Source organism: Podarcis filfolensis (assembly GCF_964270895.1).
Source record: "Podarcis filfolensis genome assembly, chromosome: 8".
Classification (NCBI taxonomy): Eukaryota; Metazoa; Chordata; class Lepidosauria; order Squamata; family Lacertidae; genus Podarcis; species Podarcis filfolensis.
Window position 1 is genome coordinate 40,992,312 of NC_139611.1, and position 27,434 is coordinate 41,019,745.

Consider the following 27,434-nt stretch of genomic DNA (forward strand, 5'->3'; position numbering starts at 1 on the left):
CTCTGAATAACCATTGCTGGGGTGATTTGGAGAGGCTCTTCTTGCCCTCCTGCCCTATTTGTAGGCTCCTGGTTGTCACCTAGGCTTGTGAAAGCCTGGATGGGGTTTTGCTCTGACCCAGCAGGGCTCTACTTCAGACGTGGCAAATAAAGCCCCGCTGCTGCGCTGAGCGAGCCCTGGACTACTGCCTTGACTGCACCACACCGACGTGCTTTTCCTTTACGCGAGGGGTGGCGGGAGAAGCTGTCCTCGCCTAGCCGGAGTTTGGACACCTTAACCTTGGAAGCTAGCGGGAGGATTCAAGGTGATCCCCTCCTCTGCCCCGAGCGAGCCCGCCGCGGGGCTTCCCCGGCGTCGTGGTCGCGGCCGCCCCTTGGGCTTTGCACCTGCCGCGGGGAGGGCGGCCCCGGCGGAGGCGGCCAAGGACGGCCCCTCGGCCGGCGGTTGGCTCGGCGGGAAGCCCATGCTAATGAGCCCGCGGGTTTATTGCACCTGCCCGGTCGGCTCGCTTCGCCGGGACTCTCCGCTCGCCATGCCGCGCTCCTTCTTGGTCAAGAAGCCCTCCAGCACTCGCGTCCCCAACTACGGCCAGCTGGAGACGCGCCGCCAAGGTAAGCAAGGGCGAAATGGTTTGCGCCCAGGGCGCACGGCGAGCTTTGGAAAGCTAAGCGGCAGTGAGCGCGCTGCCCACGACGGGTCCTTCCAGCTTTCCCTTCTCGCAGCTCTACGCGAGCGCTTTTCCTTGCCCCGACCCCCTTCCCCCGGTCTATAGAGCGGGCTGTCTCCCTTCCCTCTCCACATTTTTATCTCCGACCGGTTTCCTTTTGCGCTTCAAACTCCCGAGCGGCGCGCTCTTGCGCTTGTTTACTCAGAAGGCAACTCCGCAGGGGCTTTGTCCCAATTATGCCCGCCTAGGGTTGCGTGATGGGGACGGGTTTTTAGAGTCCCTTTTGCTGCTTGAAGTGCGCTTGGAAATGGAAAACTAACTTGCAGCACAAGCCTATACGTGTCTGCTCGGAAGTAAGTTCCTTTGCGCTCAATGGCGTTGACTCTCTAGTAAGTGTGTTTCGGACTGTGGCCTTCTTTTTTCTTAGCGTGCTGGGGAGCGGGCCCGCGCGCGGATTTTAAAAGGGGTTTATTTCCCCTCACCCACCCCATCTGAGTTCTCACGTATAATAAATACATTAGGTTTTCTTTTTTTTAAAAAAAAAAACTTAATCTAGCAGCGATTATTTCTGCATTCTATCTCACATTTCTATGTATGCAATTCCTTGTCGAATGCAAAATGCCCATAGGCAGCTTGGAGGAAAAATATACAGTTTTTAAAATAATACGAATGAAACATCGTAGGCCAAATATCAACAGCCAGATCTCACTCAACAAGAAAGCCTGAATAAATGCAACATTTAGGTTCAGAAAGAGGAATCTAAATATACGAAATTAAAGCCAACAGTGGAGAGAATATGTTAACTCCAGGACACTAAAAAGTGTTTCTGCTGTAAATACTGTTAAACTGCTAAGATTATTTTTAAAAGAAAATGGGCGGGGAGTGCCTAATATTTGCACAGTCCCAGAAATCCATAGAGTGGATGTCAGGGCCAAAGGAGGTTTCCCTTCTCGCTGCCAGACACACTTCAGTACATGCTTATACGAGAATGTCTACTTAGTGAGTTTCGGAGTCATTTATCCTGTACCTTTGTCACATTGAAATAGCTTCCCTGGGTGTGTGGTGTAGTTGACTACGCGGTGTCAAAAGTTTCCACACAGTTAGTGGCACCTATTGGCAACTGAACGTTCTGTATTGTGCATAAATAAGACGCATGGAAAGGTTGGGCAACATGTCACAGCATTGGTGTGAAAAACCTGTTGTGCTGTCATAGGGTGGGATGGGGGGTGTTCTCAGTGTCCTCCTTGTGGTAAAGTGTGATGTGTAAAAGGTGGCCTGGAGGGTAGATTTCACTCAAACAGCAACTTTTCCAGGTTAGGTAGCCAGGGTCCCTCTACCCTTGCACTGAACCCTTCTGTACACAGATAAAGAATGCCAAGATTAGGAGGTGGCATGCAGATATTTTAAAAATGCCAAGTGTTGCCTCTTTGGGACAGGATAGTATTTGCTTTACGGTATTCATAAGGGTGAGCTCAATAATAATCCCGTGAGCATCTTGGCACTTCAACGCAAGGCTCAGATGTGGCTCCCCCACCCCCTTACACACTTCTTGGAAGCTCATTTTGCAAAATAAAACTTATTCTTAAGTTAACCACTATGGCCACATGGTTGCAACAGGCAGCATCTTTCTGAATGCATTCTATGTTTTATTTGTTTAAAAAAAATGCTTCCAGGTTACCTTAGTGTCTGGTGTACTGATTCCAGTGCTTGATACATGGCACTGTGGGCAAAGTGTGTTTCTGCGGTGTTTGCACCCGTATGACGCGTGTTTTACTGGAACTGTGTGTACACTGCATGTGCATATTGCAGTGTTTTGAGTGCATAATGCAAAATGTTTGAGTGAGGCAGCCTTGAGGAGAGACTTCTATGCAACTGTTTATAATACTGGAAAGGAGTTTAATTAAACTATGGAACTCACTACCACAAGAGGCAGTGATAGTCAACAACCTAGACAGCTTTAAAACAGGATTAGACAAATTAATGGAGGAAGGAAAGGCTATCAATGGCTACTAGCCATGATGACTATCCTCTGCCTCCACAATTGGAAGCAGCAAAGTTTCTGAATGCCAGCTACTGGAAACCACAGGAGTGGAGAAGGCTCTTGTGCTTGGATCCTGCTGATGGGCTTCATGGAGGCATCTGGGTGGCCACTGTGGGAACAGGATGCTGGACTAGATGGACCATTGGCCTGATCCTGCAGGCTCTTCTTATATTCTTATGCTTCTTAGTTAAAACCAACTATTTTATTTACTACTTTTTCTATATCACCCTTCAGGAACAAAAATACAGTAGATTATATTTTCTAAAAGAATCTCAATAAAACAATCGCAAATTATTAAAAACTAGTGATCCAACAGCAACAACACAGAATGATACAATCGTGGCCAGGCCACGAAGTCGGATCCAACAACACAATTAGTTTCTGTAAGCCAAGGTACAAAGAGGCCTGTTTGAAAAGTTCCAGGTATGGAGCCTGCCTAACATTTCATGCCTGCCTGTTTGCCAGCCTAACATCCTTCTCTGGTGGGCATCTGAACTGGGCTTCAGACACAGGGAATGAACAATTTTCCAAAATATGCAGGGGAGGCATGTTGTCTGGTAGTGATGAAGAGGTTTTTGAGGAACAATGGCTGCTTTTTATTTACTTGTTTTGTGTGTTTCCCCCAGAATCCAGTGGATTGTGCCACTCTTGGAGAGGGGCAGCATTCCCCGTCCTCAGTCAAGATGGCACGCCTTGTCCGGCAGCCCCCTATGAAGCTGGTAGCCTCTGGGACCACAGTTCTGCCATTGCCTGCCTGTCCCCACCTCTCCCACAGAGCAGTGAAGCCAAAGGGGAGCCCACATCGAGCTCCCAAGTGGGTTCTGGGAGCAGTCCTGGAGGCAGCTGGGGCTCTGCCACCCCTCTGCGTGATAACCAGAACAACCTCAATCTCCCGTTGGCATTCAGCCTGTTCCAAAGGAGGACTCCCAACCTGGGCAGCCCAGCAGAGGGAAATGGAGACAAACTGCAGGGGCCACAAGGCATAGCTGCCGACCCCCTGGAGACGTTTGAGTGTCCGGACTGCCGCAAGGCCTACAGCACCTTCTCAGGCTTGGCCCGACACAGGCAGCAGCGCTGCAAGCTGCAGGCAACCACGGCAAGAAAGTATTTCAACTGCAAGCACTGCGACAAGGAGTACGCCAGCCTGGGCGCCCTCAAGATGCACATCCGCACCCACACGCTGCCTTGTATGTGCAAGATCTGTGGTAAAGCCTTCTCCCGGCCCTGGCTGCTGCAGGGGCATATCCGGACACACACAGGTAGGGGGCGACCTTGAGGAAGGGGGCAAATGTGCATGGAAAAGAAGGGAGAGCAAAGTGGGGGGAGGTTTGGAGAACACTTGCATTTTGGTGTGGCTGGGGGGAACTGTTGGGCCCTCACACTCTGCTGTGATAAATGTTGCCTCTGATGTTGGTGCAAGGAGTTTCTATTTATTTCTTCTATTTGCTATTTATTATTTACCCTACCCTAGGGCAGCACGCAGATGCACTATTTAAAAACAAAGCAGAAAGATTCTAAAACTGTTGAAACATTCTGAAAACAATTAAAATTAAAAATAGTTTCAGTTAAAAACATTTTCCAAGAGCAATTGCCGTTAAAGACATTATTCCATCCAACAATCACAAGGTTGCCAGAAATACTATTTTTCAGCCTGCAAATGCCTTGGTATGTTTTCTAATTCTTCCTGAAGTTAGTAATGATGGAGACAGCCGTACTTTACTAGGGAGGGCATTCTACAACTGGGGAACCATCACTGAAAAGACCCTGTCATGGGTAAATGCCAACCGGGCAGCCTCACCTGCCAGTTGTAGGATCCAAGTTGGCTGGCACTGTATATAGGCCACCCTTTCCCCCATTTTATCCTCCCAATAACCCTATATGGAAGGCAAGAGTGAGTTGGTCAGGGACCCAAGTTCACCCAATGAACTTCACTAGGTCTCCCCTGTCCTCGCCTGAGATTCTAACCATTCCACCAGCCTTCTCCTGAAATGCACTCTGCACATGTTCAGAGAGGCAATCGTCTTGTTAAGTCACCTGAACCAGTGCTCAGCTCTGGGTTTGTAAATGGGTTCTGGGCCTAAGCTGGAGTGAACCTCAACCTTAATTAAGCTCTGACTTAATTGGGATGGATAACTCAGGATGTTCTTTTTTATAGCATTGTCCACCTATTTTCTCAGTGTGCAAGTGGAATTTGCTATACAAAGAAACACGTACAAGAGCCTTTGCCTCACTGTTTTTTAAAATTCCTGTTAAATCGAACCTCCCCATCCAGAGGCAGTGTACCTTCCAGTTGCTGGGGGAACAAGCCACAACTGCAAGCTGTTGCTACCAGGGCTTGCTTTGTCCCTCCACCACCCGGCTGGCTACTTCTGGGAACAGACTGTTAGGCTGGAGGGTCCTTTGCTCTGATCCAGCAGGGCACTTTTTATGATTCACTGGGCAGAAGTGTATAAAGGGGAAAGGTCACCCAAGAGCAGCTGAGAACTGTTATGCTGGAGGGAACCTCATTCCAATCCAGCTGAGCCCGTCAGATGTTTTTATGTAAATACTGCGTCAGACTTGCATGAATAACTCCAGCGTAGGGCATTGCCACTGAAGTTGTTCACGGCACAAGCTACGACTGAACAGCTGTGAGCCAGTGTGGCATAGTGGTTAGAGTGTTGGGCTAAGACCTGGGAGACCTGGGTTCAAATTCCCACTCAGCTATGAAGCTCACTGGGTGACCTTGGGCCAGTCACTGTCTCTCAGCCTAAGCTGCCTCACAGGGTGGTTCTTTTGAGGATAAAAGGAGGAGGAAAAGGAGAACTATGTATGTCAACCTGAGCTCACTGGATGAAGGGAGGTGGAACATAATTGTAAAAATAAATATGTACAGGCTTTTCCTGGCCCCGTGAGATTGGACCCCTGCTATTACTAGATTTCTGCTTCATTTGTTTTTTTAATCTCTGTTTTTATGATACTGTTTTTATGTCTGCGTTTTTGTAAGCTGTTTGGGGTTTTTTTTAATAGTAAGCAGTTTAGAAATGTGTTTTCAATCAAAAATTTATAATAAAATAAAGTTTGCAGTGCAGGGATGCCCATTGTGAGAGAAAGTCACTGTGCCAAGCCCATCTTTGTTTTATATCAGGAATGGGAGGCCCAGTGGCTTCCAGATATTGTTAGACTCCAACTCCCATCAGCCCCAGCCATCATGGCCAATGGTTGGGGATGATGGAACAGGAGAGCTGTGCAGTGGCCTGAGAAAGAACAGTTAGTGGATACCCTAGCTGCCATCCTTGGGACCTCTGGAAAACTCACGAAGGCTGCTAAGCCTTGGGGCTGGATATGAGCCATGCAGCTGATTGAGTGCTGAATGAGAGGCAGTCTGAGGAAGCTCTATCAAGCCCATAGATGCAAACCAAGGGTGAGACATGAGGGTGAGGTCAGCAGGTTCCAGGAACCCTCTTGGTTGTCGGATTTTGGAGGGGAGTTGATCTGTGAGTTTGTTTGAGCCCTTGGTAAGAGCCAGGGTGGATGGGTGGAGTCCCAGGTGAGAGCCAGGAGGCTGCAAGGTTTTCATTGAGGAGATTGTGCCAGAAGGAAAAGGGAGAGGAAGAGAAATTAGATAGATGATAGATAGATAGATAGATAGATAGATAGATAGATAGATATAGATAGATAGATAGATAGATAGATAGATAGATAGATATAGATAGATAGATAGATAGATAGATAGATAGATGATAGATAGATAGTTATGTTGTGTATTTTTGTAACATTTACTGCTTTAGTTTCCTGTTCTAAAGTGGTATAGAAATGGTCTAAATCAGGGGTCAGCAAACTTTTTCAGCAGGGGGCTGGTCCACTGTCCCTCAGACCTTGTGGGGGGCTGGACTATATTTTGTGGGGGGGAGGAATGAACGACTTCCTATGCCCCACAAATAACCCAGAGATGCATTTTAAATAAAAGGACACATTCTGCTCATGTAAAAACATGTTGATTCCTGGACCGTCCACAGGCTAGATTTAGAAGGTGATTGGGCCGGATCTGGCCCCCAGGCCTTAGTTTGCCTACCCATGGTCTAAATAAATAAAATGATGGGAGGGTCACAGGTCTCCATCCTTGGATACAGCCAGTGTGGTGTAATGGTTAGAGCATTGGACTAGGACCTGGCAGATCAGAGTTTGAATCCCCACTCAGCCATGAAGCTGGCTGGGCCAGTTTCTTTTCTCTCAGGTAAGTTACCACATACGACGTGAGGATAGAATGGGGAGGAGAGAACCATGTACATCACCTTGAAATCCTTGGAGGAAAAGATGGCATATAAATGTAAGAAATAAATAAATAAATGTTCAGGCCATATTCCTAGAGTAGCACTGGGCGAGTGCTCCTTGGCCCCCTGGCACTTGTGCTATGGAGTTTTGCAGGGAACTGTCCTCTCCCAAGTGCTGTTTAGCATCTATATGAAGCTGTCACAGGTGATCATTTGGGGTTCTGGAGCAAGGTGTCACCAGTGCACTGATGGCATGCAGCACTACTTCACCATAACATTGGAATCGGGAGAGACTGTGAAAGTTCTGAATTAGTTTCTGAACATAGTGGTGGAACGAATGAGGGCCAATAAACCGCTTGAATCCTGGGAAGATAGGGTGGGTGGTTCCCACATTCAGGAGATAGGCAGGTTACCTGTTCTGGATGGAGTTGCACTCCTTATGATGGAGCAAGTGCATAGCTTGAGGGTACTCCTGGATACATCTTTGCCACTTGAGGTCAAGGTGTCCTCTGTGGCTAGGAGTGCTTTATCTGGTTCACCAGCTGTTGCAGTTCCTGGACAGGGATAGCCTGCAGCCCAAGCCTTGGTAACCTTGAGGCTGGACTACTGCAATGTACTGGGGGGGGGCTGCCCTTGGGTCTGGTTTGGAAGCTCCAGCTCTGATACAGAATGTGCTGGCCAGGTGGGGCATCTAGATGACAACATGCGACTGTTGCTACAGCATCTTCACTGGCTGCCCATCTACTACCAAACCAGGTTCAAGGTCCTATGACAGCCCTGGCATTGCCTGCTCATCCGTCTTTCTTTCTGGCCTCCCTTTCCAGGTGAAAAGCCCTACGCCTGTTCGCACTGCAGCCGAGCCTTTGCCGACCGCTCCAACCTCCGTGCCCACCTGCAGACCCATTCCGACATCAAGAAATACCAGTGCCACACCTGCCTGAAGACCTTCTCCCGGATGTCCCTGCTCCTGAGGCATGAGGAGACAGCCTGCTGCCCTGCTGCAACCTGAGAGCCATGCTGAGCTTGGCTGGCTACCTGGAAAACGTAACCTGAGACCACTTGTGGAGGTTAGGAGGAGAGCCCCGGACGACTGAAGATCTGTAGCAATGGAGCCTGGAGTCGCGTCCTGCAGCAGAAGTTGGGTGTGTTTTCTTCTTCTTCTGATTCTGCAACTGGGTGGCACCCACCACTCCAAAGAGTGTGTGGCTTGACCTCTTGGTTGCGGCAAGATCTAGGTGCATCTCAGTTTAGGAAACAGAAAGGTATATGGCCCCATTACTCTTGTGTGTTTTGAAAAAAACAGCAAAGGGGGCTCCATATTAGGCTGGCGTTAAATCCCCTGGAGTCCTTCTGCAAATGTGTCTCCGCCTCCTACTGTGCTGTCGTTGATCCATCCAAATGGTGCCATTTGCATGCTGGTGGTGCATCCCCTTAGCTGCTAGCCTGCTTGGTCAATAGGGAGTTGAGAAGGCCTCTTCATTTCTGCATTGCTCTCTGGGACGGTGTCAGGAGGAAACCCAGGACAAGAGATCCTCTGCCTGAGTCCACCTTTGGGTCTTTTGCATGAAAGGGATTTTAAGCTCCCCATTCTTGGATGACTGTTATCAGGGTGTCCTGCATTCTTCCAGCTCCCCACCGCAGTTGCTTTGTGAGGACCTTCCCATTTCCAGAAGCTTGCCTTCTGGTCTCCCAAATTTCCAAAAGAGAGCAGGGAATGATTCCAGACTGGGCCTCCTCAGTGATGGCCTTCTCAAGTGCCTGTGGTGGGAGAGCTGCTGTGACTCCTTCTCATCTGATCCAAGGTCTGTTTCCAGGGACGTCATACCAATCAGTGTTTCCTGGGAGTACGGAGGCCTGGAGTGACCTTCAGCTGCCGCAATTTACAGCTCCTCTTCCTTCCTCTGTCCAGCTTTCCCTTTTAAGCTTGAGTGGGTTTCCACGAACACTGAAGCTTTTGTAAAGAATAATCCACCTGGGCTTGGCAGATCCTCAACACCACCCATTTAAATCTGTGAGGAAATTCGTTGGTGGTTGTTTTCCAAGCTACTGGGTTGTATCCAGTATTGATCATACTGGGTAGACTCATTTAAATTAATGGGCATGACTATCCTAGATTTGTTACTTTCAGTGGGTCAGCTCTGAGTAAAACATGATTGGCTACACTTCATTCCTTTTATCTCTGCCATACCCCATTCTCTTACTGCTTTCCCTTCAGCTTAATAACTCCTTAATGCACTTTAACCTCCTGTTTAAACTGCACAGCTGGAGGCAGCGTTGCTTCTGAATACCAGTTGCAGGAAACCACAGGACGGGAAGTGCTCTCTTGAGCTCAGGTCCTGCTTCCCACAGACATCTGGTTGGCCACTGTGAGGACAGGATGCTGACCTAGATGGGCCACTGGCCTGATCCAGTGGGCTCTTCTTATGTTCCGCCTGCTGCTGAAGGGGTGGTGCAACAGGAGAGACAGTAGCAAGGATGTCCCTTTGTCCCTTGTGTTCATGCGCACATTACCAAAAGCAAGGCCTGTATCCCCTGCTCTCAAGGAGGTAGAGCAAAGAATTCTGGATTAGCTTCATAGAGATTCACCTTCCTTGAACCTTTGGGGTGGGGTTGTGGAGGAGGGGAGCTACAGAACAGTGACTTGGCATTGCTGAAAGTTAGAAACAAAAAAAATTCTCTGCTGCTGTTTCTCTCTGTTTTGTGTACATTTTTTGCTATTCCTTTTGGTTTGGAGAGCGCCTCATGACCCCCCCACCTCCCCAAGAAAGCCCAATAAAACTATTCCAAATGATTTCAGTGACACCATTTTTCATTGAGTGTGTCCCTTATTATTGTGCTGCTATCTGTAATCAGGAATGCTCTTCTTACACCTTCCACTATTTCACCAATGAGAAAGGGGACATGACTTGCTTCACCCCTATTCTCATGAGACTAATAAATGTCCAAGCCTTCTATGGCTTCAGCATCCACAGTGTTGAAAGACTCAACTCTGGACCCCTCCAGACTGATGTTTTTGTTTTTTGCAATATGTCATTGATGCACTGATCAATGGCTTATACTGGACCATTCACACATCATCCAGCTTTCCGAAGCCTTGGAGAGCAGCTGCCTGTCAGTGTAGACAATACTGAGCTAGTTGGGCCAGTGGTCCAAGTCTGTATAAGGCAGCTTTCTGTGTTCCCAAGTTCATTCTTTCAGGCATCCTCGCATTCATTGCCCATGTCTTCCCAGTGGTCTGCGCCTTTCCTTTTCTATTTGAGCATCTCTTTCTCTTTCTCTCTCCCAAGAATGGGCTATTAAGAGGAAGGAGAGGCTCGCTGGAGCAATGATGTCAGCCTGGCAAAGCCACGTTAATATTTATAATTTGGGCAATGGGGACGAGGACAACATTCTCCTTCGCCGGAGTACGTAAATAGGGTGCGGAGTTGCCTAAAGGAAACTGCGTTGTAAACGGGCCCTTCTATTTTCAGCCCCCAAGTGGCTAAATACGGTCGTTCCACCTGTCCGTCCGAGGGCCAGAGCAGGAAAGAATGTTGTGGGGTCTAAAATAAGCTCAAATGTTTCCTCTCTTCTTCATGTGGCAGATGGAAAGTGCTGATAAATATAGTGCAGGGCTGCCGGGCCGGTGGGGGGTCCAGGCAGACGGCCAGCCGGCCAGCCACCAATCCGCTGAGCTGGGCCAAAGGAGGGAGCGTTGAGGTGGAATGAATGGATGAGTTTTTCCACTCGTCCCTGGCTGCGTTGAGCTGGAAAGTGTACCTGATGCTCTCGCCTGCTCTTTTGTCCACAAGTTTTTCTGACAGGGCTGGGGCCTCCTCGGGTCAAGAGGGAAACTGTTTTAGCCACCCCATAAAAACACACAGTCAAGACAAAGCAAAGAAATGGCAGCTATTTTTCTGCATTATTGCTCGTTTTACTTATATCCCACCTTTCCCTCCAAGGAGCTCACTACATGGTTCTTTTCCTCCCCTTTTCATCTTCACAACAACCCTGTGAGGGCAGGTTAGGCTGAGAGATGGAGACTGGCCCAAGGCCACACCCAGGGAGCTTCATGACTGAGTGGGGATTCGAACCCTGGTCTCTTAGGTTGTGGTCTAACACTCTAACCTTACATCACACTGTTTCTCAAAATGTTATCCTCACAGGGCCTCCTAAATGCACCTAGGTGATGAACCCATGGCACAATCGTCATAGAACCATAGAGCTGGAAGGGTCATCCAGTCCAACCCCCTGCAATGCAGGAATCTCAACTAGAGCATCCATGGCAGATGGCCATCCACCCACTACTTAAAAGCTTCCAAGGAAGGAGAGGACACCACTTCTTGTGGGAGTCTGTTCCACTGTCAAACAGCTCTTAACTGTTGGAAAGTTATTCTGCCATTTCCTTGCCATTTTGAGTGAAGTCCCAGGTTGAGACCCAGAGGTACCCCAGAACCTTGCAAAGGATGAGGATGGAGTGGAACAGCGAGAGCGATGGAAGTCACACACCAACCAGCCACATGTCCTTCCTCACTACCACTTAAGAGAATTAATTTAGGTTTGCCCAATATAAATCACTGCTGTTTTGTAGAACACTGCACTGTTCAAAATGATTTGTTTATGGGGTAAATTATCCTGTAGTCAGGCCATTGCTATCCTGTGTGTGTGTGGAGCTTGCACCCAAAGGAGGCATGGTCTTCCACTTAAGAGGGGTTAGCCAGAAGATGGAAACCAATCTTCCCCTAGTATTAAAGCGGATGATTTTGCAAATATTTCTGAGGTACTTTGCAGCAACGGTCACCCACTACAGGATTATGTGATGTCATTCTACAATAAGACATGCAAGAGCCCAAGCCCACTTGGGAGACAACCTCCTCCCCAGCCTCCTTCCCACTCCTATTCCTAAATGAGTTGTGTAAAGGAACTCTGCACATGCTCATGTGAACCATTTTTTGTGGTTTTTGTAACCACATCACTAGTGCTCCGTGAACCCTCGGTCCCCTGACATTCATTCAGGAATGACAGGATCATGGCGCGGTCGGGAGAGGTCTGGAAAGAGATGACCTTGTTTTTCAGTCTAGTTTTACAATCAGAGGGTTTTACAAGCTGCCGTCAAGTGACCTAGTGTGATCCGATGCTGGATACGAGAGAGGAGGCATTGGTTATAGGACCACGACAACCACGCCTCTCTCCCATCTCAGTTTTCTTTCTCCCACGGCAAAATGGAAAAGCAGCACTGTCCCCCTAAATACCAGCCCCTATAAATAATTCTGACTCTGGGCGGGCCAGTTCCTCTGGCACCTGCACCAAGAAGGGCAAAAATAGAGGCTGTGTTTCTATCTATACCCTGCTGGCCGGGCCTCTGCTGTCTATCTATAACCTGCTGGCAGGCCTTCATGGAACTGACCGCGGACACATCCAGAGGTCTGTGGACACTTTGGATGCTTGGCAGGTGGCAAAACAAGCCCACCAGACGGGTCCAGGGAGATCTGAGCTAGGTGGAATTGAGAGCAGATCACCGTGCCCTGAACTTTTCTGTGGAGAGATAGGTGCCAGCTCCTCTCGTGGACAGAACAGGATGGCCATGCTAGTACCTTGAGGAAGCCTTCGCCAACCGTGTCAGATGTTTTGAACAACAACTCCCATCAGTCTCAGCCAGCACAGATTCAGGACTGAGAAAAGGAAGTCCTTAAGGTAGCACCTTTGGAACTCTTTCCTGCAGGGGCAGTAGATGGCCTCCAACCTGGACGGCTTTAAAAGAGAATCGGACAGATTCATGGAGGAAGGGGCCTAGCCATAATGGCTTTCTTCTTCCTCCACAGTTGGAGGCAGCAATGCTTCTGAATACAAGATGCTGGAAACCACAGAAGGGGAGAGTGCTCTTGTTCTTGGGTCCTGCTTGGGGGTTTCCCACCAAGGCATCTGGTGGGCCACTGTGAGAACAGGATGCTGGACTAGATGGGCCATTGGACTGATCCACCAGGTTCTTATGTTCTAATCTTGTGGTCCAAAACATCAGAAGGGCATCAGGTTGCTGAGTGGGTATGAGCAGGGCCAGCATGAGTAGGACCTTAGACCACAGTTGACCTATCCAATCTGTGATGCATCATGTGGCAGATCACCAATTCCAGTCTCGCTGTGTCAGAAGTGGGTAAAGGAACTGTCTGCCAGCTTGTACCTGATTTGATTTGGTTTGTGTACCAGCTCCATGGAAGCTGGGGTTATGAGTCACACACACATGCTCATCTCTTAGTGACAGCAATGTTGAGCAGTGACTCTCATGAGGTTAGAAATGAGGTAGCACAGTTCAAACACAGCACTGGACACGATGCCCTCCATTCAGGGGCATGAGGTACATGGGGCGAGGTGAAGCCATTTGCACCAGGCATCAGATCCCAAGTCTCCACCGCTGCACTGCTGCCAGCGCCTTTGTGGCTTCCTGTGCTGCTGACCCCGCGCCATTCTCACTGCTGCACCCACTGCGCCCTGCACACTGTATCATGGTCGCATGACAGGTGCAGGGTAAGGTACAGTTGCACAGGTGGGGGCAGGGAGGGGCTGGAGAGGGGACCCAGATCTGCATGGGGGGCATCATTACGAGCATTTTATCTACAGTGGCAAAACATCTTTGACTGGCCCTGCCTCCATTCACATATTCAGGTCACATCTGCACCATACATTTTAAACAGGATCATATCACTTTAAAAAGTCATGGCTTCCCTAAGAATCCTGGAAACCATGGTTTTTTTATGAGCACTGAGAGTCCTTAGGAGACCCCTACACAGATCTGAAGTTCTCAGAGTTGCTTAAGAATCAATCCCTCTTCTCAGGGAATGCTGGGAATTGTAGCTCTGTGAAGGCCATAGGGGCCTCCTAACAAGTGTTAAGAAACACCTTGGAAAACAAAAAGAAATAACTCATAGCAGTGCTTGAAGATAGAACACAACTACTTTATAATAGGGTCATGAGACGTCCAGAAAGTATAAAACAATGTCCTTGAATCTTCTTGCTACATGTGCCAGCCTCTCCTGCCACACCAGTGTGGCACACCACACCCTTTAAGAACCATTGGATTAGGGAAAGGAGGGGGAAAGAAAAGTGGTTCAGTAGAAGGATGCTTGGGGTGGCTGGAGCAGGGCGAGTTAGACACACAGAAGGGAAACCTGCGTCGGCCGGCTCCTTCCTGCCTACTTGAGTTGCCATCCCTCAAAGTGCTCACTAGCACTGAAGAGGGAGAGATGGGGGGGGGGAGGATGGGAACTGTAGTTTGTTAAGGGTGCTTAGAGCTGTTAGGAGATCCCTGGACCCTCATGGAGCTACAATTTCCAGAGTTCCCTGTGAAGAAGGATTGACTGTTATACCACCCTGGGAATCAAAGCTCTGTGAGGGGAGCAGGGGTCTCCTAACAGATGACAGCTAGCAGGATTGTTTGGGGGAAGCCATGGCTAATGAAGTTTTATAGTTCTGCTTTAAACGCATAGTGTGGCAGTGTGGCTGTTCCTCAAGTGTAATGATTTGGAGAAGGCACTGCCATATAAAAGCCCTCATGAAGTAAGAGCACCTTGTGGTGTGTGCAGCCTTTGAGCTCCCTCTAGTGTCTTTATTAGAGGATGATGCCCAGTTGCTAGAAAGTAAGCAAAACCAGGAGTAGTGGACAAGGAAATTGGCACCATGGGTGGTGTCTGCATTTTGTCACAAGATGGAAACTGGATTATATTTAACCGTTACTGGTTAAATATATCCTGTGATATCAAATTATATAATTTATTCAAACCACCCCCACAAAGGAAAGAAAGCTCAATATGCAGATGAATATGGCATGTCACAAATTCAATGTGAAACACTCCAAATCAAAAGGCTGGTGAATACCTGTGGCTCAGTAAAATAACACCTGCTTTGTATGCAGAAGGTCTTAGTTTCAGTCCCCAGCATCTCCAGGTAGGACTGACATTGCTGAGCTAGATGAATCAACAGTCTGTCTCACTATAAGGCAGCTTTCCTGCATTCTTTCCTGTGATTACCGGTAAATAAAAACAGGAGCGGTCTTGGACACTTGGATGTGCTTGCACAGTGCTAATCGTAAGAATGGTTAATAGGTCTATAAATTTCTTAAATAATCATGTTCCAAAAAACTTTTAAGAGCCAAGTTGAGACACAGTCCCTTATCCACCATGTAATTAAAATGCACACAGAGGCAATGGCAGAGGGGGAGTGGGGGGCCAACCATGCCATGATCAAGTAGTTTCACTCACTCACTCCCCATGATTACTTTCCTCGAAAAAAAAGGTATTAGAAATTATCAATCTTAAGCACCCTCACTTGAAAATGAGCTCCATCAAACCAGGACTTGCTTCAGAGAAAATATATTTAGGGTGGAAGTGTTAATGTGAAATACATTGTTATTTCTTTTTCATAAATTTAACATATGGGATAAAGCCACCCTCCTAAAAAGCTCATTATACCCCTTTCATCCCAGTGTTGTTATTGTGGTGGTAGTGCCACCAATGTATTACACACTTTGCTAGTCATGGTGACTTACCTCATCCTTACCCAGTCTGGTGCCTTCCAGATGTTTTCAAATTCCTAGCAGCCTCAGCCAAAATGGGGAAGGTTCCCAACTTCCCATGAACTGCAAAGTTTTTCCAGGGCAACTTTCAGCTCACCCTATTAGCCTATAGAGGAAACCAAACTCCAGAGAGTGAGATTAGATGAACGAACAATTGCAGTCTAAATCCTGCAGTTTGTGCACTGCTATGGTCAACCCACAAGGTGTCACTGTCTACATTTTCACCTTAACCTACTGAAGAGTTCTGGAGAACTTGAAATTTTGCACATTCTTTTGTAACACTGCCCTAACGTGGGCAATATCATCACCGTGTTCTTTCGGAGAATATAGCTACAGTTTTCTTTACCGAAGACCCAACTTGAAAAGAGCCCTGTGTGACTCAAAAATTTGCTTCCACCAAGAAAAAAATCTACTTGGTCTAAATTAAAGATATTGCTTTACTTGCTCCCATTTTTTCTGCGGGACTGTTGCAACAAGAACTCTGAAAAACCAGAAAGGACGTGGTGCACAAATGAATTATGGCTGCGCCCGTATTCCCCCAAACGGAATGGAAAGCCGGGTCTGAGCAGCCTACTACGTCCTTACAGTTAATAGACTCGCATCAAAGTACTGCGCAGGCGCACCCAGCGCCTGCTTGCGCGGTGCAGAAAACATCCGTACTGAAAACATTTCCCCCTTAAAAGGCGCCTCGAGGGTTCCGCCTTTCTGATCAGCATTCTGAATGAGGAGAGAGAGGAGCCCCATCTTCCGACGCGCTCTCATTGGATAAGAATTGCAACAGGAGGCGATGAGGCCGGCCCTGATTGGGCAGGCTTGCAGCAGCTGGTGCTTCCTTGGCCAGTCCCAGAGAAGGCAGCTGTGGGGGGCGTGGCATTCCTTTTTCTCCTTGCAGGCACATGTGGGAGTGTTGGAGGGAGGCTTGCAATCTTGGATCTGCTTTCCTGTCGCCCGTGTGGTCAGTGCAAGTGGGTAGCTGGGGTAGAGAAAACAGCGCAAGCAAGCTAGGATTCGACTTAAGCCGTTGGGTTGGCTCCTAGCATTTTTTTCAGGATCTGAAGTTGTGCCCCTTCTTACTTGATCCACCCTTTGCCCCTCTCTCCTCCTCCTCAACTATAGCAGCGCCCTCTTCTCGTCTGTCATCACCATGGCTGAAGATAAACCCTTGGCCGTCGTGACCTGCACAGCCCCTGTTAACATCGCGGTGATAAAATACTGTGAGTACCTCCTTTCATCTCCCCTTTTACCTCCCATTTTTCTAGTGTTGTTGTTGCAAACCTTAGTGGCTGCTCCTCGGATCTCAAGACTGGCTTTCAAATTTGTGAACCAGGAGCGTGGGGAGGAAGAAGAGTTAACAGGCCAGGGACATAGAACCTGTGGCCCTCAGGATATTTTCTGGGCTCCCAACTCTCGTCATTCCTTCACCATTTACCACCCTGGCTAGGGCTGTTGGGAGTTAAGAGTCCAAGAACATCTGGAGGGCTGCGGGTTCCCAAACACTGTCATAGAGGAAAGTGTATGTGTGTGTTCATTGTAAAGGCTGCAATCTTCTATGTTTTTCTCGAGCAAGCTCAACTGAACATGAACACAGTTAGATTTTGTTCTGAGTGTTTATAAGTGCGAGACCTACAAGAGCCCTTTTTGCAAAAGATCCATGTACAAGAGGATGAGGTTCAAAGGAGAAGAAAGAGAGACTCCTTCCATTTTCTTGTGCCTTTGGTGAAGTGTGAGTTTCCCTTCTCCCTTCTTAAAATATCCCTAAAAATGCAAGAGTATCAGGAAATGGAACAACATTTTGCTGCATTGAAAGTTAGCTTTTAAAGGATTGATTCTAACACTGACAACTGGGAAACACTGGGCTGCAAGTGCTCCAGTTGGAGAACAGCCTTTACCAAAGGTGTCATGGGCTTTGAAGACACTTGAACTCAGGACGCAAGGGAGAAACGGGCTAAGAGGAAGGCACGCTTGGCAAATTCACACCGTGATCAACTCCCGCCTGGGAACCAATGTTCCCACTGTGGAAGGATGTGTAGATCCAGAATTGGCCTCCACAGTCACTTATGGACTCATTGTTAAAACCATATTTATGGAAGACAATCTTACTCGACTATGAGTGATCTCCAAAGAAGCAGTAGCATGTGCACTCGAAATGTGAGGGTTTGCTGGTATTCCATCAAAAGTAATTGAGGGTTCTGCATGATGTGTCATAATTTCCATTGTACTAAAAAAACTTTAAATTAAAAGTGGATCATCAAGGAAAGAGTGAGTTCTGTATGCCAAATACTGACAGTGAAGGCGTTTGGAAAAGCATCTTAGGCACTTACTCCTGAGTTGTGAAATTCCATACCAAGGAAACAAAGATGAAGTGGATTAGAGATATAAACACATTTTTCAAATGTGAAAAGTGAATTGCATTTAGAATATTGTAAATAAAACTAATTTTGTAAATGCCAGTTCTAAATTTAAAAAAATGATTGGCCTTGTCCCTTAGAAGACTGGTGGGTTACTCTATGCGTACCCAAAAGAACTCAGGATTTGTTAGTTGGGAAATCTAGTTCTCTCTCCTCCCCCAGTACTATAAGTGGACAAATTAGCAAGTCGAAAGCCAGGAGGAGGAAGAAGATTGCACCAGCAAATAATAGGTTTACCTTGCTGTTATAATGTAGTTCAATCTATTGCCATGAGAAAGATCAGGTTGGACTAGTTCTGTCATCTCCCAAGGTTAATGATGCTATTGAGACACTGACCACCCAGGGAACTGACTGTAGAGAATGGTGAAATGCTTCTGAGTTCACTCATTTTCAAACAATGTCCTCCTTTATCCAGGGGGGAAGCGTGATGAAGAGCTGATCTTGCCTATTAATTCTTCCCTCAGCGTCACCCTGCACCAAGATCAGGTTAGTACCAAATCGTAATAAATGTCCCTTTTTGTTTGCGAAACTGAGGGTTACAAGTGAGCGATTGTTAGTCACTAAACCATGATTAACCTTACTGAGGGCGATACAGTCACACAGAGAGAAATCAAACTCAATGTAGATGCTCTTTAAAAAATCTGGAACTACTAGTGGTCTTGGAAGGGATGTCATGATTATGAAGCCAAACTTGCAAGTTAGGATTCTGTTTTCTTGAAAGAAGAATGGTAGCAGGGGGGTGGTAGAAACTAACTCTGATTTGAGGCAATGTTACCACCATGGAGATGCATAAACCTCTTAAGGTTTAGGAAAACACAGGTTCCTACCTGCCCAACAAGTCACATTGGTAGTTCTTTCTAGCCTGGAATCTGCAGCTAAAATTTTATTTCCTTCTTAACCTGCCTAGGTATTGGGGTCATGCAGAGGTCCTTCTCCAAAGAGGTGAACCATGTGGTGGGGATGGGGGAATTTGAGACCAATCCCTTGTGTATGAAAACTCTCCCCAGAGGAGTCTGCCTGGTGTGTTTTTAAAAGTTATTTTATCAATGTTTTTGCTGCTTTTTAAGATTGTAAATATAGGTGTGGCCCCTCATCCTGCTGGCTTTAGCATGTTGTGCCTAGCCTACTATGCTCAGTGGGGTTTACTGCCAGGTAAGCATGCATACTTGGGGGCAATTTCCATTGGGCAAAGTGGAACCTCCTTCTGAGCAAATGGGCATAGGACTGCAAGGTAGAGGTCTGCTTAGATGGCCCCAGGTGGTTGTTCATTTATGATTGGGGTGGCTAACCTGCAGCTCTCCAGTGGATGTTGGACTCCAGTTCCCATCAGCCCCAGCCAGCATGGCTGATGGCCAAGGGTGGAGTCCAACGGGAGCTGGAGGGCGACAGGTTAACTGCTCATGGCTTGCGAGCTTCTAACTTGTGGTTCTGTTACAGCTGAAAACCACCACAACAGCTGCCATCAGCCGGGACTTCACTGAGGACTGCCTCTGGCTCAATGGGAAGGAGAGTGATATTGGTCAGCCACGCCTCCAGTCATGCCTACGAGAGAGTGAGTGGAAGGCAGTGCACAGAAGCATAGACCTCTTTTGTCAAGTCTGGATTCTTAGGGTTGTATTTAATTTTAGTCATCACCACGATAGTTTCATTGAAATTAATAGTCATGGTTAACTTGGCTCCATTAATTGCAATGGGTCCACTCTGAGTAATGGTTGGTTGAGTACAACTTGGGGAGGGGTCGACCATGGAATAATTTTTTTTACCATGACTGTTTTCTGATGGAAGGTTGGGAGAACTGTGTTGTTGCTATTTCTCCTGAGGGCAGAGTAAGAAGTTGTGGGCTTAGTTTGAGGGAAAGGAGGCTTAGGCACACCTGCGTAGCAAATGCCAGGGAAATGGTTTGAGTCTGTTTTAAGTTCTGTGATGCAGCTGCAAGAACCGGCACCAGGCATGGAGCTTGAATTCATCCGAAATATCATAAAAAAGTTTTTTTCCTAAAAACTGTTGCAGCTAAAAATGTTTTTATTCTGTCCAGTGATCTTGGGGTTGCCAAGGCACGGTATTCTTTAGCCACCAAATATGTGGGCAAACAGGGATGTTTTCAAATTGGCTCCTGAAAGTTGATAATGGAGACAGGCACACCTCACTAGGGAGGACATTGGCCAGCCTCTCTGCTGTTACCATGGTTATGGGATCCACTGCAAAGCACACACAAAAATATACAATTATTCCTGTTCAGTTTTAAACAAGGCTCATATCTGGAACACTGGTGAGGTACAGCTGCAAGTTACAGGAATACAGGAAGCTGTTTTACACTGAGTCAATATCTTATGGAGCATTTTCCCTCATGAAACTCCATCTGCTGCCGGAAATGAGCTTCCATAAGAACACAAAAAGAGCATGGCAGAAAAAGGTTCATCTAATCCAGCATCCTGTTCTCTCTGTGTTCAACCAGATGCCCCCAGAAAGACCACAAGCAAGACAGGGTGCAACAACACTCTCCCTGCTTGGTATTTCCACCAAGTGGCAGTTAATCCTATTATAAATAATAATAAGTTATATACCTCTTAAGGCCAAACTAGGATTTTAAGTGGTTTTACGAGTAAAAAAAGCCAATCATACAAACGTTAAAATGTAAACACCCATCCATAAAATACACAGCAGATCAGTCCAATTAAAGTGTGAGCATCCATAATTAAAATATGCAATAAAACTATCTCATTAAAACTGAACAGTCATTAAAGCAAGAGACTCTGGCCCAGACATCAAGGGAATGCCTGCATGAACAGGGGCATCTGCAGAAGCCAGTGGGGTGCCAATGCAAATAGGGGCATTTTGTGTGTCTGTCACATTTCCTTGACTGCAAGTATCTTCTGCCTGGCTTACATCACCTTCTTTGCTATCCTCCATTTTCTCTCTCTCTCACTCCTCCAGTACGCCGTCTAGCGAGGAAGCGGCACAGCGGTAACGGTAACAGCGGTGACAGCAGCAGCCGCTCTGCCCTCAGCCTTGCCTACAAGGTCCACATTGCCTCAGAGAACAACTTTCCCACAGCGGCTGGACTGGCCTCTTCAGCAGCTGGGTTTGCCTGTCTGGGTGAGTGGGGGAAACTGATGGTAGCCCCTAGAGATCTGGTCTGCTCCCTCCAGATTCTTTTGACTCTCTTGCTTCCCGTGTTCAAAATGGCATCTCTCGCTAGGAGCACGATGGGTATGTTGGCAGCCCCTCTGTTAGAGTGTCAGTCAGGCCTGAGAGGCCAGAGTTCAAATCCCCTTCATTCATGAAGGTCACCAGGAAACCTGGAGTCAATCTCACTCAGCCTAAGCAACCTGGCAGGAAAACCATGTAGATTTCTGTGGGAGAGCTGGGTGAGAGCCAAGAGGCTGAGAAGAAATGGCTGTGTTGAGGGTATTATCAAGGTCCTAAGGGATGACAAGTGTCTCATGGGAGGAGCCAGTGTGGTGCAGTGGTTAGAGTGTCAGACTAGGACCTTGGGAGACCAGGGTTCAAATCCCCACTCGGCCATGATGCTCACTGGGTGACCTTGGGCCTACCACGGCCTCTCAGCCTAACCTGCCTCACAGGGTTGTTGTGAGGGTAAAATGGAGGGAGGGAGAAAAGTGTATGCCTCCTTGGAGAAAAAGCTTGGATGTCGTAGACATCATGACAGAGGCATTCCTTAGTAGAAGGATATAAATGCAATAAATAAATAAATAAATAAACAAACAACTCCACTCTCCTTCCTCTCTCTTTCTCTCTGCTGCTGCAGTCTACGCGTTGGCCAAGCTCTATGGTGTGGAGGGTGAGCTCTCTGAAGTGGCTCGGCAAGGCTCCGGAAGTGCCTGCCGAAGTATGTTTGGGGGCTTCGTGCAGTGGGTCATGGGGCAAAGCGCTGATGGCAAGGACAGCATCGCCCAGCAGGTGGCGCCGGAGACGCACTGGCCAGAGCTGAGGGTGTTGATCCTGGTGGTGAGTGAGGGCATTGGCAGGCGCCAGGAAAACACTGCAGGGTCATTGTAAACTGGCAGGCCCTGGTTTTTCAGGTAATGAGTGGGCTGAAGGACCGTTTTTGCCAGAGCCTGAACAGCTGCTGTTCTTTGTGCCCCTTCCTGGCAGGTGAGTGCGGAGAAGAAGCAGGTGGCCAGCACGGCAGGCATGCAGACCAGCGTGAAGACCAGCCTCCTGCTGAAGGTAAGAGAATGTGCTGGCTCCTGCTGGCTGCAGAAATGCACAAAGAGCCCTGCTGGATCAGGCCCACCTAGTCTAGCATCCTGTTCTCACAGTGGCCAACCTGATTCCTTTGGGGAAACACTTGATTTGAGCACCAGCGACGTCTGCCTTCCTGCGGTTTCCAGCAACTTTCCAGAAGCATTGCTGCCTCCAGCTGTGGAGTAGCCATGGTAAATAAATGCTAAACAGCAAAAGCCATCTCTTCCCTCTCCTCTTCCAGCACCGTGCTGAGGCTCTGGTTCCCGAGCGCATGTCCCAAATGACCCAGCATATCCTGCAGCGGGACTTCGAGGCCTTTGGGGAGCTGACCATGAAGGACAGCAACCAGTTCCACGCGACCTGCCTGGACACTTTCCCACCCATCTTCTACCTCAATGACATCTCCAAGCAAGTGGTGGCCCTGGTGCACCGCTACAATGCCCACTGCGGCAAGACGAAGGTGCGGCCAGTGGGGGAAAGAGATGCAGTGCTCACGGGAGAGCAGGGGCACACTGGGGCTTCGGAAGGGGAGGCACCTGGGTCAAATTGACAAGGACCATCTACGTTTGGAAACCTTGCAATGAGAGGAACAAAGGTCCTGCAGCTTTTCTACAGCAGTTTCATTCTTTTAGAGCCCAACAGGCTTTCCAAGTCCTGAGACTCAAGGGCGATAGCTGTTGGCCCATGCAGGCTAGGATAATAATAATAATAATAATAATAATAATAATAATAATAATTTATACCACGCCCATCTGGCTGGGTTTCCCCAGCCACTCTGGGCGGCTTCCAACAAAAAAACTCATCTGGCTTGGAAGAGTCAGGGGCCAATGACCCCTAGAGCCCAGGGATATAGTCAAAACAAGGCAGGGTCAAAATGCATGGGTACTTGGGCACCTCCCAAATTCTTTTTCATTAGTATTCTTTTAGGGCCAAACGTAGTTTAAGGAGTAGGTGGCACACCCTCCTAGTTTCTTTGAACGTCCTTGGGAGTTCGTTTGAAGCTCCATAATGCCGTTAAGTTTTGCTGATGGGTTTGATAAAAGCATTACAGATGTTTTTAAAATAATATTAGCACTGGAAATCATGGAAGAGCAGCTAGGGCGTTGCCCCTTCTGATGCAGATTTCCCCACAAAAAACAACTGCTTCACTAAATTCATCCTCAGGCTGCCTAAGGTGTAATCTAAGCTTTTAGATCAAGGTCTGCAAGGAGGGTCCCTGTATTCTCCCTTCGCTTCACAGGACTTCCCTTAAACGATATGCCAGGCTTTTTCTGGATCAGGAATACAGGCACACACACCTACCCTGCTCCTCCCCATCACACACACAGGGATAGTTGCCTTTTAAAGTAAAACAGGTGCTTTGCTGACATCTAGGCTTGATTTACAGGTGGCTTATACATTTGACGCTGGCCCAAACGCAGTTCTCTTCATGCTGGATGACACGGTGGATGAGTTTGTGGAAGTGGTGAAGCGCAGCTTTCCTCCGGAGAATAATGGAGGCCAGTACGTGAACCCAATCACTTCGTTGCCACTTACTGTGTGACCCCTGTAATCGGAGGCAGGGGTGCCATGACGGCCAACACCCAAAGAAGGCAGCAAGCCTCCAGTGCCTGCTCACAAAAATGCTATTGTCTGTTTACAAATGTACTCTGGTTCTGAAAACCTATTATTATTATTATTATTATTATTATTAATTATTTATTTATTTATTTATTTATTTATTTATTTATTTATTTATTAACATTTGTATACCACCCTATACCTGCAGATCTCAGGGTGGTGCACTGCATAAAACCACAGTATAAAATAGGAACAACCCAGTAACACTCCCCCTAATGTTAAATAGTGAAGCATTTAGTTGTCTTTTTTTTTGGAAGAGCCTACCTTATGTGGCAGGTAAGTGACAACCCTTGTTATTGGAGAGCTCTCCTGTTTTAGATGTCATAGCAGTAAAATATTGAAATGTGTGTTTTTAGTTTATTTAGCATAAGGGGGGTAAACCTGTGGTCTGCTGGCCAGAAGTGGCCCACCATCCCCTGGGAACATCAGTGACAGCTTTTCTTCCTTTTGTGTCCAACCCATGGGCTGAACAGAAAGTCATTAATAAACAGAACACAATTTTTTAAAGCAGACTTTTGATGCCCACTGCCTTGGTGCTTACAGTGCATGTCTGAAATCTGTGCTGCCCTCCCCCACCCCGTGCCTCCCAAATCCTCTTTTTCTTCTTCTTGCTGGGGTCAGGACAGCCTCAAGCCCTAACCCTGCTGTCTCCACTTCACCCCTCTGCCCAGGTTCCTGAAAGGTCTGCCCGTGGGGTCAGCAACACTCTCTGAGGAGCTGCTGTCAGCTGTGGTGAGGGATCCCACGCCAGGAGCGATCCAGTATATGCTGCTCACCAAGGTATGGCTGGATAAGTAAGGATGGCTTCCTTTCAACACCCCAGGCACCAGGAACGTGGCCTGACTTGGCTCATAATGCAGCAGTGCAAGCTGTTCCTAATCTGTCCCTGGAAGTCTTGTGTCTTTGCTACCGCTATAACTCCTGTCTCAGAGCTCCCTTTGCCCAGTGTGTAGCCACAAGTGCCATCTTTTAAAGGCCGGGCACCTCTCTACAAGGTTAATTTATGGGGAGGGGGGGAAAGTTCCAGAAATAATAAAGTGCTTCTAGTCTTACTGACACAGCCACGCCACTGGAAGTCTATCCTTATTTTTAACTATGTGAGCTCTGCTATTTGCTGTGTTCTCAAACCAGAAGTACTCCACTCCCTATTAAAAGCAACCGTTTCCTTGTCGTCGTTTCTCTTCCTTAAACACATGTGGACTGCAGTGGGTTGGGCTGGTAGCTACTCTCTTTTCCCCCAGGGTGGGGCAGAGGAGGAAAAGGAAGTCTTAACAAATATTGCCCAGCGGTGAATGTCTTGTTTTGGGGCAAGGTGCTTCAGGCAGGCTTGGAGGAAATGGATTTACCTGGACCCACATTCACACTACATTTAAAGCACTATGATTCCACTTTGAACAATGTGTGGTTCTTGCCTCCTAATCTCTTTCCCCTCCTTCATCCCTTATGTTTTTGTTTTCCTTCCAGCCGGGGCCAGGACCAGCACTGGTGGAAGATACAAGCTGTCATCTCCTGGGGGCAGACGGGTTGCCCCGAAGCAGCAGCTGAGCTGGGTCCCATTTCTGGGCCACTCAGGGCCAAGTGACTGGGCAGGAGGACTGTGGAAACATTTGGGCAGGAAGCACTGCCTGAAGACCAGTGGCATTTGTTAGTTGGGGAATGGGAAGAGGCTGTGTCTTTATGGGAAATACGAAATTGATGAATATCTGGCGGTTATTTGCGTAGGAAGCTTTGTCTTGCCATTCTTTCAGTGGTGGCGGTTGTGTTGTCTGTTGTATTATTTCAGGGACTCCTGCAAGCCAAAATCCTCACAGGAAGGGCAGCACAAGCTTCCTCTTTTCTCCCTGCCCCACAAGCCTTTTTTCTGACCTCTTGTGGCTGGAGCTTCTTCCCCTATAGCTCAGGACTAGGCAGAAGGTCGATTGCGGTAGCTCATTGGCCAGTTTCTATTGTACTTCCTAATGCCTGTGGGCATCTGGGATTCTTGCAGAGAATGTTAGACTTTTGCAGGCCTCAGTCTCTGATCTGGCAAGACACCTGCTTTTATCAAGGGTGTGTGTACACATCACAGTCAATGAACAAAGATGAGTGATGCCTTAACCGCTAAGAGTTTCTGAGGAACTGGAAATGTTAAAGCACAGCTGTGGGCTGTAGAAATTCTAGTAAACGTTAGACCTTCTTTTGCTAGTCTGTTCTATTACAGCTAGGGTTAACTTATGCCAGGGGTTGCCAATGGGGTGCTAGGGGCTAGATTCTTTCCCTTGCACCCGCAAAGCCTCTAAGCCCCCAATCACTACCTGCTTGCTTATGAGTCCGTGGTGGGTGGTTACCTTTTTCTCTCTTGAAAAAAGTACATAAAACTGAAGGAGGAAGTCAGAAGAGTGACAGTCTTTCTCACTTCCTCTTTCAGCTCCATTGCTTTTCTAGGCTCCAATTATAATTCTACTGACTCTTAACCTGGGTCACTTGAAAAAGTAGCGTGTGCCCACAAGCACTCTTTCTCTCACAGGGCGAGGTGGGAACTGCCTAGAGCGGATGGCACCCACCCTAGCTGCTAAAAAAAGTGGGGGCTTGCTTTTTTAGAAAATACAATTGTGGGGAGAGGTGTTAATGGTTGCCTTGTATTTAGGTAAGCCAAAGTATATCCCCCTCAGCATCTTTTGCCTCTCTTTGTTTTCTTTCCAATCCTGTTGGCTGGTTTTATACCGCTGTCTTTTATACAAGATCCCATTTGGGTTTTCCCCACTAAGGTTTTGCTTTCATTGCTACAGAATGTCATTTTTAACTTGTGCTTTTAAAGATAAATGAAAGTGATCTTCTGAACTGTGCACTCCATCTTTCTCTCTCACATCTTCTCTGTATGTACCAATTATCCGTTTGTTATCTGTTGCCATCTTCCCCAAACTATTGGCTGAGCTGCTGAACGTTCCAACTGCGCTGAGTGAAGCTGTTGGCTATAGAATACTGGCAAACAGTGCAACTTCAGCAAGGGGAATTAGAGGTGAATTGAGCAAGGTGAAATTCATGCGAACTGGGCTCAGAAGGTCTATGCAGTCCTCTCAGGACAGTAATAGTAGGGCACAAGTTGCAGGCCCAGGGGTGGGTGGGTTGTAGGGTGAGATGGTGGGGGCGGGATTGGGATTGACTGCGTTTTACTTGTATGCCGCTTTTCCACAATTAGCTGCACTCAAAGCGGCTAACAGCAAACATTACACAACAAAAGATGGAGCACTGGAAATACAGATGTGCAAAATACAGAACATGTCAGCAAATTGAAAAATGGCCAAAGATCATCAAACACAGAATAAAGACAATAGTACATAAATACAAGGCAAAACAAGAGTTAACTGACTGTAAAGTTTCTGGTGCTGGTCTTGCTGCACTCCAAGGGTGTGGCTTAAAGAGGAGACTTTCACCAGGCTAGATGACATACAGCCGGCTCCCACCTCTCTCCTCCAGAGGAGCTTGACATCAGCAAACGGCAAATGTAGGGGAGGGCAGTGATAGCAGGCCTCTCTCCCCACCTTCTGAAAGTACCATCTGCTGGTGCAGGTCTTACAGCACTTAGGAGAGGAGCGAATGAGACAAAGAAGGAAGAAGCAGACAAAAGGAATTGGAACCATTGCCACACATGGAGTAGGGGAGGAGAGAGGCATGTTGTGTGGGAAGGAGTGAAGACGCCATGCAGACTTTG

At 47.6% G+C, this 27,434-nt stretch overlaps 2 protein-coding genes across 2 annotated transcripts; both read left to right on the plus strand.

Annotated features, from left to right (window-relative positions):
• Positions 1-476: 476 nt before the first annotated feature.
• On the plus strand, positions 477-9,752 carry SNAI3 (snail family transcriptional repressor 3). Its single transcript, XM_083626365.1, has 3 exons — positions 477-611; positions 3,335-3,967; positions 7,786-9,752. Exons 1-3 carry the CDS (start codon positions 533-535, stop codon positions 7,968-7,970), a joined length of 897 nt encoding a protein of 298 aa, XP_083482491.1. The 5' UTR covers positions 477-532; the 3' UTR covers positions 7,971-9,752.
• Positions 9,753-16,220: 6,468 nt separating this feature from the next.
• On the plus strand, positions 16,221-26,563 carry MVD (mevalonate diphosphate decarboxylase). Its single transcript, XM_083626348.1, has 10 exons — positions 16,221-16,720; positions 18,330-18,400; positions 19,352-19,466; positions 20,849-21,010; positions 21,684-21,883; positions 22,031-22,105; positions 22,365-22,583; positions 23,511-23,626; positions 24,415-24,523; positions 25,208-26,563. The coding sequence occupies exons 1-10, from the start codon at positions 16,651-16,653 to the stop codon at positions 25,286-25,288; spliced, it is 1,218 nt and encodes a 405-aa protein (XP_083482474.1). The 5' UTR covers positions 16,221-16,650; the 3' UTR covers positions 25,289-26,563.
• Positions 26,564-27,434: the final 871 nt, after the last annotated feature.

Excerpts from the sequence above, each read along its gene's own strand:
- SNAI3 (XM_083626365.1), top strand. The coding sequence starts at position 533 with ATGCCGCGCTCCTTCTTGGTCAAGAAGCCCTCCAGCACTCGCGTCCCC. Across the intron at positions 612-3,334 it reads GCTGGAGACGCGCCGCCAAG|AATCCAGTGGATTGTGCCAC; the intron begins GTAAGCAAGGGC and ends TGTTTCCCCCAG. Across the intron at positions 3,968-7,785 it reads GCATATCCGGACACACACAG|GTGAAAAGCCCTACGCCTGT; the intron begins GTAGGGGGCGAC and ends CTCCCTTTCCAG.
- MVD (XM_083626348.1), top strand. The coding sequence starts at position 16,651 with ATGGCTGAAGATAAACCCTTGGCCGTCGTGACCTGCACAGCCCCTGTT. Across the intron at positions 22,584-23,510 it reads CCCACTGCGGCAAGACGAAG|GTGGCTTATACATTTGACGC; the intron begins GTGCGGCCAGTG and ends CTTGATTTACAG. Across the intron at positions 24,524-25,207 it reads AGTATATGCTGCTCACCAAG|CCGGGGCCAGGACCAGCACT; the intron begins GTATGGCTGGAT and ends TTTTCCTTCCAG.